Source organism: Bufo gargarizans, chromosome 11 (genome assembly GCF_014858855.1).
Source record: "Bufo gargarizans isolate SCDJY-AF-19 chromosome 11, ASM1485885v1, whole genome shotgun sequence".
Lineage (NCBI taxonomy): Eukaryota > Metazoa > Chordata > Amphibia > Anura > Bufonidae > Bufo > Bufo gargarizans.
In genome coordinates this window covers 43,401,216-43,413,513 of record NC_058090.1, presented here as the reverse complement: position 1 = coordinate 43,413,513, position 12,298 = coordinate 43,401,216, and the positions used below count along the sequence as shown (strand labels likewise).

The following is a 12,298-nucleotide window of genomic DNA, read 5'->3' as shown; positions in this document are numbered from 1 at the left end:
CAGTATGGCAGGAGGGCAGAGCAAATATATACGCATAGTACAGATGTTAATTTCTAGAAATATATAGGAGGGAAAATAATTAACCCCAGCCGTTTTCACAGTAAGGGCTGCTCTGTACTGTGTAGACGGACATTTCTTAGCAAAGAGCGCTGCTAAGGGACATTTAAGGTCAAGCTTTCTCCTATAAATGTACAAGTGCTCTAAATAAAGAGTATTAGAAAAATGTTCCCTATCTCTGTCCCTACACATTAGAAGGAAAAAAATATCGTGCAAAAGTAGAAGAATATCGTGCAAAAGTCCATTTATTTCAGTAATACAAATTAAAAGGAATTGCATTAATGCAGCCTAAAATTAGAATTTTGTGAAAAGGTTCAATATACTAGGCTCAAAGTGTCAGACTCTAGTCAGCTAATTAATCCATACCCCCTGAGCAAAGGGTACCTCAAAATTCAGAATTTGGGGTTTCATAAGCTATAACCCGTAATCACCCAAATTATAACAAATAAAGGCTTGAAATATCTCGCTTCACATGTAATCTATCATATGTTAGTTTCACCTTTTAAGTTGCATTACTGAAATAAATTAACTTTCCACAATATTCAAATTTTTCAAGATTCACCTTTATATAGTTAGCAGTTACACTTTAATTGGAGGTTTTCCTGAATGGTTAAACGTAGAAACCAGAAAATGCTTAAAATAATACATTTTTAACAAATCCTGACACTAATTATATTTGTATATATATTTTATATATAAAACAAAATGTAAAAATGTATATTTTATATATATATATATACTATATCATAAAATTATATTAGTATAGTATAATTATATAGGTGTTGTCCCATCTCACCATTACTAACAGTGCATAGGAGCTATGGAAACCGCATAGAACAGATTATGCTGTTTTCCTGATTTGAAAACAGTTACACATCACATTACATAGAACATGGCATATCAGCAGCCACAGTAAATACTTAAAGCTATAGCAACAGTTGTATAACACTCCAAAGATATAACTATGTCAAGTGACCAATGGTAACCCCATAGCAACAGGTTTAACACAAAGCATGGAGCTGTCACGGCCATGGTTATGGTCGTCACTCCTGAACCGCATGCGGTTGTCAGCGGTCTTTGGTTTGGTTGTCAATCACAGGTGAGGGCTGTGGTATTTGCCTCACCTGTGGTTAGGCCTATAAAGCCTCTGTGTTTGGCATGTCTCAGTGGGTTGCTTCAGCCATGCTTAGATGGAGCAGCCTCCTGTGCATTCCATCTGCCAGTGGGGGCCACCCTTGTGGTCATAAACTATCTGTGACTCTTTTGTTTATGTTGATGTCCATTTGATGTTTCCCTTTGTTATGTTATGCACCTATGGATCTGGGTTTGTGTGTGTGCTGTGTCCATTTGTGTTTGGGTGTGGACACTTGCTGTCTTGCACGGGATCCAGTCTGTGTGTCTGTGGCAGGTAGGTGTGGAAGTGCTTTTCAGCCTCCTGCCATATCCATAGGCTGTTTATGTTCCTTTCCCTGCAGCTTGGCCTGTGAGACTCCTGTTCATTCGTGTCCAGAAAGAACAGGTCGTCTTACCCTGCTCCTTGTTCCAGGGCAATCCTGAGGGCTAGTAGGGACCCCTAGGCATCCGGTGTATGAGGGTTGACTCATATGGATAGGAGTCAGGGTCAGTTTAGGGACGCGATAGGAGGTGACCTGCTCCCTAATACTGTCGTCCTGGTCAAGCAGCGTGTAACATTCTTCTGGCATCGCACGGCTGAGGGTTTTCCCCATCCTCAGCCGTGACAGGAGCTCTTTTTTATAATAGAGGGAGGGTACACTTCACTTCAAACCTCTTACGCACTGTGGGCGATTTCTATCATCTCCCTGCTCCTGATTTCTGGCGTAAAAAAGTAATGTTTGTGACTTTTTAGACACCATTGCGACAAAATATTTTTATGCCACCGTTGCCACTTTTCTGAAAGAGGGCATGATGAGGGCAGGGACTGAGGATCATATGTTGCATTGGTATGAAGCAATCAATGTCCATGTTTAAAATTATTAGTCCACTGGCGTGAATTTATACCCGATACTAGGGATTTATTATATCATAATCAATAATTTCCTAGTTCAATAAAAACATTCCAGATGACATGGGAGAGACAGATCCGGCATTGCAATGCATTTGTGAGACGCATCCGCATCTGTCTCACAAATGCATTTGTTTGCATCCTGATTGCCGGATCCGGCAGGCAGTTCTGGCAACGGAACTGCCTGCCAGAATGCTCTGCCGCAAGTGTGAAAGTACCCTTAAGATATAGATAATAAGTCATCAGTAGCGCTTATGCCTTTTTGTATTGTCAGTATTCATGCTTTCAGTGGCATATATAAATATCTTATGTTTTATTATTATGCATCTGACCCATTCATTTACATTACTTTGTTATGACAAGCATTTGTAACAGAGAAAATCTTTGTTAAAGAAGCTCACCCACAAAATTATTCTCTGGCTCGGAAACAGGGTAAATGGTGTAGTGAAGGTAATCTTCTTATCGGTGCCTATATTTGTGAGTTATCCATTTCCTTCTGATCCTCAGCTGTGTCATTAGACTTGCACTCTGACTCTTGAACCGAAACAGAATCTTGTGTGTAGACAGGAAGTCAGTTTCTCTATTCATTCCTATGTCTACACATAAGACACTTTATCAGTGTTATGGACAATTGATGTGAAACCACTGTGCCCACCAACGGATTTGGCAACGGACTAAACCTAAGCGTGTTATCCTGGTAGCTCTTTAGTATTCCTCCTTTAGGCCCTATGCAGGGATCGGGTCTTCCCTACAGGGAACACACAAGGCTGCTACCTCTTGGAGTAGTCTGTATCTGGTTGGCTGCTGACTCATGGGGGTCAGAGACACTGATGCGGGGCACTGAGGGAACAGGGAAACTCATACACAATAACAGGACGGGTAAAGTTTGTGCTTATCTCTGAAACAGTCCAAAGGTTAGGGCAGGTGGCACAGGGTCATAATCCAGGAATCAGACAGAAGTCAGTACATAGCCAGACAAACGCATTATAGCACCTTTGCAGGCTCTATCAAGGTAGAGAGACTTATTGCTCAGGCACCTTTTTGCCTTATATACCCACCGAAATACAGCCATTATCTGGTGCAGATTGGGTACAAGTGTGCTGGCCATTTAAGAGCTATTAAACACAGGGAGAGGCCTTGCAGCCAGGCTGCGGCCGGCAGTGTGGGACACTGTGGTCTGGCAGCTGGCCCTGCTACTGCAGGGCAGAGGAGGACCAGCAGGCCTGGCCGTCATGGCGAAGAGCCACCATGACAATTAGTTGGATAGTTGTTAATCTTAAACACATCTGAGGACCAGAAGGGAGAGGATAACTCACAATTACAGTCACCGGTAAGATTACCTTTACTACATTATCTATCTTTTTAATGGGTTAGAGAAAAAAATTTTTTGGGGAGTACTCCTTTAAGTGGAGCTAATCTTTATGTTTTGCTAATGCTAACACTGTTCTCCTACAGTATATGTCAGTTAACCCCTTCCTGACCTGCGCCATAATTGTACGGCACAGCGGGACGTGTCTTGCTGCCCAGCGCCGTACTATTATGGCCCGCTGATTGGGCGGGTGCAGGAGCTGCGCCTGCCTGATCAGCTGCAGGGGACTGGCTGTTCCCGTTAGCCGGACTCCTGCTGTTTGCGCTGGCATCGGTAAAAACGCCAAAGCTGGCGCATTAACCCCTTCTATGTCGCAAAAGGGTTTGCTGCGGGTGAGGGAGCCCATCAGGTCCCCGTGCTGCTGCTGCTGTGGCGGGGACCCGATGGGTGAGAAGGCAGCCCAATGCCATGCAGAGGATGCCCAATGCCTTGCATGGCATCGGGACCTTCCTTCTATGGGTGCCCAGGAGATCTAGCCCCAGGCTGTTACTCTGTGTAATACACTAACAGGCAATGCATTACAATACAGATGTATTGTAATGCATTGCAGAGGGGATCAGACCCCCAAAAGTTGAAGTCAGAAATAAAGTAAAAAACTGTGTTTTTAATTAAAAAAAATAATGTTTCAAGTAAAAAAAGTAAAGACACCCCATTTCCCCTGAATTTATAATAAAAAAAAGAAAAAAAAAAAGAAAAAACACACATATTAGGTATCCCCGCGTCCATAATGACCGGCTCTATAAATATACCACATGATCCACCCTGTCCGATACATACAATAAAAAAGAAAACTGTGTAAAAAAAAATGACATTTTTGCCACCTTACATCACAAAAAGTGCCACACTAAGCGATCAAAAAGGCATATGTCCCACAAAATTATATACAAAAAAAAACAGTCACCTCATTCCGCAAAAAATGAGCCCCTATTAAATTCTATAGCTCTCAGAACATGAGGGACTAAAACATAATTTTTTTTCAAATATGCTATTATTGTGTTAAAGGAAAATAAATACATATTCGGTATCCCTGCATCCGTAATAACCAGCTATATAAAACTATCACATGACCTAACCCATCAGGTGAACACCATAAAAAAATAAAAACAGTGCCAAAAAAGCTATTTTTTGTCACCTTACATCACAAAAATTGCACCACCAAGCGATCAAAAAGGTGTATGCCCTCCAAAAAAGTACCAATCTTAAAAATTAGACCCTACGTAAGACAATTGGTCAAAAAATAAAAAAGCTATGGCTCTCAGACAATGGAGACACTAAAATATGATTTTATTTTTCTTGAAAAAAAAAATGTAGACATATTAGGTATTGCCGCATCCATAACAATCTGCTCTATAAAAATACTACATGACTTAACCCCTCAGATGAACACGTAAAAAAATAAAAATAAAAACAGTGCCAAAAAAAGCAATTTTTTGTCACCTTACATCCCAAAAATTGTAACACCAAGCAATCAAAAAGGTGTATGCCGCCCCAGAATAGTACCAATCAAACTGTCACCTCCTCCTGCAAACAAGGAGACCCTACCTAAGACAGTCAAAAAATAAAAAAGCTATGACTCTCAGACTATAGAGACACTAAAACATCATTTTTTGGGGTTAAAAAATGCTATTATTGTGCAAAACATCCGTAACGATCTGCTCTATAAAAATATAAAAATATTGCATGACCTAACCCACTCAGGTGAACGCTGGAAAAATAAATTTTTAAAAACTGCCAAAATTGCCAATTTTTTTGTCACCTTGCCCCATAAAGTGTAAGTCCATAAATGGCGGATCCGTTTTTTCCAATGCATTTTTCCATTGTGATCGAAAGCCTGATCAGGATTCAAATGTAATCAGTTTTCACACGTTTTTCTGGATCCGGCGGGCAGTTCCGGTGTCGGAATTGAACGCCGGATTCAAACAACGCTAGTGTGAAAGTAGCCTTAACTAAGGCCCCAGTTCCAGCTGAAGAAAAACAGCCCCTTGGCATGATGCTGCCACCACCATGCTTCACTGTGGGTATCGTGTTCTTTTGGTGATGTGCAATGTTGTTTTTGCTCCAAACATATCTTATGGAATTATGGCCAAAAAGTTCAACCTTAGTTTCATCAGACCATAACACCTTTTCCCACATGCTTTTGGGAGACTTCAGATGTGTTTTTGCAAAATGTAGCCTGGCTTGGATGTTTTTCTTCGTAAGAAAAGGCTTTCGTCTTGCCACTCTACACCTCAGCCCAGACATATGAAGAATATGGGAGATTGTTGTCACATGTACCACAAAGCCAGTACTTGCCAGATATTCCTGCAGACCAGTTTTCTTCTCGTCTTTTCATCAATTTTGGAGGGACGTCCAGTTCTTGGTAATGTCACTGTTGTGCCATATTTTCTCCACTTGATGATGACTGGTCTTCACTGTGTTCCATGGTATATCTAATGCCTTGGAAATTATTTTGTACCCTTCTCCTGACTTGTACCTTTTACCAATGAGATCCCTCTGATGCTTTGGAAGCTCTCTGTGGACCATGGGTTTTGCTGTGGGATGTGACTAAGAAAATTTCCTGAAAGACCAACTAGAGCAGCTGAACTTTATTTGGGGTTAATCAGAGGCACTTTAAATGATGGTAGGTGTATGCTTTTCTTCCCTCCACCTAAAATCTTTCAGTTTGTTTTTCAATTGAGTTGTACGGTTTATAGGTCACATCAAAGGTGGAAAAAGTTCTGAAATGATTTATCTTTGTCTCATATTTTTACATCACAGAAACCTGACATTTTGACAGGGGTGTGTAGACTTTTATATCCACTGTATGTACAGTATAATCTAAAATAGGAACGCATCACAAATTCAAAAAGAGTCAGAGTCAGAATCCCTTCATGGATTTGAATAATTGTAGATGTTTTTATTTAATTAATGTATCACTACATGTATTTAAGTTTTAATATGTGTTTTGTCTTTATAGCTATCTATCTATGCAAGAGGACCATGCAGAACAAAGCAAGACTGGAGTTGGCAGATTATGAAGCCGTAGGTATACCAAGACCATAGCCTGTAGATAGCAAGGAAGCAGAATGTTTTCCAATGTAATCTGTAGTTTTGTTAAAAAATTCTTTAAATTTAAAGCATTCCGGGCATAAATGCATCATTTCAATGCAACACATGACATTTTGGATGATCAGATTTCTTTCCTGCAATTTTACCATGACTCACAGGTGTGGCTGTATATCTCTAGTTTTACACTATGAGCATAACTGGTTGAGAATTAAAACAGGTAAGTTTTTGACAGGTTTGTGAAAGTTTTTAGGGTTCAGATAAATTAAAGATTTTCTGTTTGATTTTTATAAAATCAAAAAAGTATTATTTATAAATTGCAGAATAAAATGATATGTACAGTATGATCCGCCACCCGATGATCCATGAATCTGACTAGTTTGGTATGAATCAGAAAATTAATTCCTGTTGTTAAATTAATCTGACATTGGTCTAAATCTGGAAGTCTAAACTTTATTAACCTTCTTTAAATTTTTTATTTTTTTTGTCCCACAAGAGGACATCACTTTTATAATGCATTAGTATACAGTACATTTTATACTAATGCATTATAGGCTATCACTGTGACAGGCTATTAGGCTGGGCCTGTGGCATAATCTAACAGACATTCAGCCATGGATGGTGCGGTTGCCTTTATTAGGCCCCTGCTGTGATGAGCACATCAGCACCCTGAGATTGTGTTCCTTGGGGGTGATGGTGACAGGGAGCCCCTTAACTATCTAGATGCTGCGGTTTCTATTGACCGAGGCATCTAGTGATTTACACGCCCAAGATTGGAGTTATCAGCATTCCAGCCGCTACAGCAAGAGCTCAGCTACAGTCAATGCTCCCGTTGTGATCCGGAGTAGTGTATCAGCGCAGCTTGTGTGGGTCTGCACCAGGGTTAATGCTGTGGGTGGCAGGGACTGAACTCACTACACAAAATGCACTGATATAGCACTCCAGATAAAAACAAATTAGCTTTTTGATATTTAAAAAAACACAGTTACCAGGCTCTGAAAGGGTGATTTAATTGAATACATTTGATTAATTGCCCAGCCTTATATGGAGATATTCTGTTATAAAAGCAGTGTAAATCATCAACATAAAAACCACTCTTTATGCCATTATATGCTATTTAAAGAATACAGGGGTACAGTAGTTTCCCATAGATGTCAACATAAAGAACCATAATATATGTAGTTTGTGCATCTAAACCCTAAACTGGAGATTGGATAAATCTCATGCAAACCGTTATGATAAAGGCTACTTTCACGCTAGCGTTTTTGCAGATCCGTCATGGATCTGCAAAAAAGCTTCCGTTACAATACTACAACCGCATGCTTTTGTCATGAACGGATCCGGTTGTATTATGTCTTTTAGGCCCCTTGCAGACGAGTGTGTCCGGATATGGTCCGGATGCGTTGCGGCAAACCTGCGCGAGTAGGTACGCAATTGCAGTGAGTTTTGACTGCGATAGCGTTCCGTTGTTCAGTTTTTAGCGCGCGGGTGCAATGTGTTTTGCACGCGCGTGATGAAAAACTGAATGTGGTACCCAGACCCAAACTTCTTCACAGAAGTTCAGGTTTGGGTTAAAGGTTGTGTAGATTGTATTATTTCCCCTTATAACATGGTTATAAGGGAAAATAATAGCATTCTTAATACAGATTTTTTTGAACTCACATGTGCACAGGAAAAGGACCTGTGGTGACGTCACTACGCTCATCACATGGTCCGTCACATGATCCATCACCATGTTAAAAACGATCATGTGATGGACCATGTGATGAGCGCAGTGACATCATCAAAGGTCCTATTCCTCAAAGAAGAAGACAGAAGAGATGCCGGCTGTGCGAACAAGTGGATTAAGGTGAGCTCATTTTATTTATTTATTTTTTAACCCCTCCAGCCCTATTGTACTATGCATTCTGTATTCAGAATGCTATTATTTTCCCTTATAACCATGTTATAAGGGGAAATAATACAATCTACACAACCTTGAACCCAAACCTGAACTTCAATGAAGAAGTTTGGGTCTGGGTACCACATTCAGTTTTTCATCACACGCGTGCAAAACACATTGCACCCGCACGATAAAAACTGAACAACGGAACGCAATCGCAGTCAAAACTGACTGCAATTGGGTACCTACTCGCGCGGGTTTGCCGCAATGCACCCGGGACGCATCCGGACACGCTCGTGTGAAAGAGGCCTTATATAGCCAAGACGGTTACGTCTTAAACACCTTTGAAAGTCAACGGGGGATGGATCCGTTTTCTATTGTGCCAGATTATGTCAGAGAAAACGGATCCGTCCCCATTTGGCTCCGCTTCGTCAGGCCGACAGCAAAACGCTGCAGGCAGCGTTTTGGTGTCCGCCTCCAGAGCGGAATGGTGACTGAACGGAGGCGAACTGATGCCTTCTGAGCGGATCCTTTTTCATTCAGAATGCATTAGGGCAAAACTGATCCGTTTTGGACCGCGTGTGAGAGCCCTGAACGGATCTCGGAAACGGAAAGTAAAAACGCCAGTGTGAAAGTAGCCTAAGGGTACTTTCACACTTGCGGCAGAGGATTCCGGCAGGCAGTTCTGTTGCAATCCGGATGCAAACTGATGGCATTTGTCAGAAGGTCCGGAGGCGGATCCGTCTGACAAATGCATTGAAATACCGGATCCGTCTCTCCGGTGTCATCCGGAAAAACGGATCCGGTATAAATGTTTTTTTTGTTGCATTTTTAAAGGTCTGCGCATGCTCACACTGGAAAGCCGGATCCGTTTTTCCGGAACACTTAATGCCGGATACGGCACTAATACACTTCAATGTAAATTAATGCCGGATCCGGCATTCCGGCAAGTGTTCAGTATTTTTGGCCGGAGAGAAAATTGCAGCATGCTGCGGTATTTTGTCGGTCCAAAAAATGTAAGAGGGACTGAACTGATGCATCCTGAACGGATTGCTCTGCATTCAGAATGCATTAGGATAAAACTGATCAGTTATTTTCTGGTATTGAGCTCCTGTGATGGAACTCAATACCGGAAAACAAAAACGCTATTGTCAAAGTACCCTAAAGCTCAACTGATCTTAAAACCTGATCTCTCCATAATAAATATAACGACTTCACAAATCTCTGTGAGTGCGACAGGGAAGGTGGATATTTGGTTTAACTTATAAAAAAATATATAAATTATATTCAGGAATTTGTAAATAGAAAGTAAATGCAAACAAATATAAGGTGCGGCCACTAGCTCAAATAAATAGCCATACCAAGAATTGTTCCAGCTATACATGAGACAAACGCTAACAGCAGCGCATGTGGAAATGGCATACTATACATTCAGAGGTGTGACTGCTCAATGTGCAGCTTTTCTGGCATTTGTTAGTATAATAACTTCCATTTTATATACTTACCTTTAAATAGTATCACAGAGCGTAAACCCCTAAAATTTAACTTTTAATGATATTCAGATAAAATAATGACGTTCCTTTCTAGCTTGGTGCCCATATCATATGTGTCTTTTGTATCACTTGCAGCTTTTATGTATCGACTAAGCGCATTCCCCTAATGAACCACTTGGATATCTCCTTTTGGGGGAAACGCGTCGGGAGGAGTTTTTCAAGCCAGTAGGGACACCTAGGGACTTTGAGGGTCTAGCCACCGAGAAGGGGGGTCGCCCCTATCGGGGCGGGTACTCTGCTTTCAGGCAGGGGTAGCCAGCAGGCATAACTCAGGGAGAGGTCATCTTCCCTACCCCATTTCTTCGGCTGCTGGCCTAAAGACTACCTGGTGACAAGTAAGGGCCTCTTTCACACTTGCGTTGTCCGGATCCGGCGTGTACTCCATTTGCCGGAATTACATGTCGGATCCGGAAAAACGCAAGTGATTTGAAAGCATTTGAAGACGGATCCGTCTTCAAAATGCGTTCAGTGTTACTATGGCAGCCAGGACGCTATTAAAGTCCTGGTTGCCATAGTAGTAGTGGGGAGCGGGGGAGCTGTATACTTACAGTCCGCGCGGCTCCCGGGGCGCTCCAGAATGACATCAGAGCGCCCCATGCGCATGGATGACGTGCCATGCGATCACGTCATCCATGCGCGTGGGGCGCCCTGACGTCACTCTGGAGCGCCCCGGGAGCCGCATGGACGGTAAGTATACTGCTCCCCCGCTCCCCACTACACTTTACCATGGCTGCCAGGACTTTAGTGTCCCGGCAGCCATGGTAACCATTCCGAAAAAGCTAAACGTCGGATCCGGCAATGCGCCAAAACGACATTTAGCTTAAGGCCGGATCCGGATCAATGCCTTTCAATGGGCATTAATTCCGGATCCGGCTTTGCGGCAAGTGTTCAGGGTTTTTGGCCGGAGCAAAAAGCGCAGCATGCTGCGGTATTTTCTCCGGCCAAAAAACTTTCCGGTCCGGAACTGAAGACATCCTGATGCATCCTGAACGGATTTCTCTCCATTCAGAATGCATTAGGATAAAACTGATCAGGATTCTTCCGGCATAGAGCCCCGACGACGGAACTCTATGCCGGAAGAAAAGAACGCAGGTGTGAAAGAGCCCTAGAAGAGTCCTTCAACTTCTAGAGACCATTTGTTTACAAGTAACCGTGATTTTTTACAACAAACAACCTCTGGTTATCTAGCTGCATGTTCCAAGGTCTATCAAATATGCAGACGTTAGGCTGGTTACTGTTCTCTGCTGCTGTATAATATGATGTATGTACTACACTAACTTTGTATCTTGAGTGTAGGCATCAGATATTAGGCTATCTATTTTATATTTCAATATATAAGAGTTTTGGGGGTTTTGGTCATTATTTTATCTGAATATCATAAGTAAAATTTTAGGGATTTACGCACAGTGATAGTTTTCTAATTCCCCCCTATGCAAGTGCATCTCGCTTTCCTGTGATTACCTTTAAATAGTGTAACATTTATTCTTTGTGGCTGTAGCACTATAATTAATCCAGTTATACATTGTGCTGTCGCACCTTTGAATGTATGCCATTTCAACATACGCTGCTGCTGTTATCGTTTATCTCATGTAAACAATGGGGCAATTGTTGGTATCGCTGTTTATTTGAGCTAGTGGCCGTACCTTACGTATGTTTGCATCTGCTTTCTATTTGTCCCCTGATGAACCCTAACGGGAGAAATGCATCGGGACAAATTTTGGATCGCGACATAATTATGGCATAAAATGTAGTGGAAAGCTGGAAAAAAATTCCAAATGGGGTGGGATTGTAACAAAAATGCAATTCCTCCACAGTTTTACGGGTTTTATTCCCACAACGTTTTGTTTACAGCAAAACTGACTGATGTCCTTCATTCTCTGGGTCAGTACGATTACAACGATACCCCATATGTATACGTTTTTTATGTGTAAATAGTATAAGAATACATTTTATTTTTTATTTTTTACATCACCATATTCTGACCCCCATAACTTTTCTATACTTATGTCTACTGAGCTGTTTTGGGGCTAATTTTTTGCGGGACAATTCCTAGTTTTTATTGATACCATTTTGGAGTGTGCATGACTTTTGGATCACATGCAAAGGAATGAAAAAATGGCAAATCTGCCATTTTAACCCTTTTTTCCATTACGCCATTCGCCGTATTGGATTTATTTTTTAATATTATGGGCATTTTTGGTCGCGGTGATACCTAGGATGTTTATATTTATTGTTATTTCGTTTTTTTTATTATACGGAAAGGGGGGTGATTTAAACTTTTATATTTTTTATATATTTATTTAACTCTAAAAAAAAGTTAGCATTTTAAGGCTCATAAATGATTCTATAAATGATGTTTTTGAATTTTT

General features: G+C 41.3%; 1 protein-coding gene across 2 annotated transcripts in view; it reads left to right on the top strand.

Moving 5' to 3' along the window:
* RGS6 (regulator of G protein signaling 6) overlaps positions 1-12,298 on the top strand; it is a 437,580-nt gene that overhangs the window by 367,249 nt on the left and 58,033 nt on the right. For both annotated transcript variants that reach the window (XM_044271952.1, XM_044271951.1), the window contains exon 7: positions 6,406-6,470. In XM_044271952.1, the coding sequence (XP_044127887.1) occupies positions 6,406-6,470 (65 nt within the window). The remainder of the gene's footprint in view (positions 1-6,405; positions 6,471-12,298) is intronic.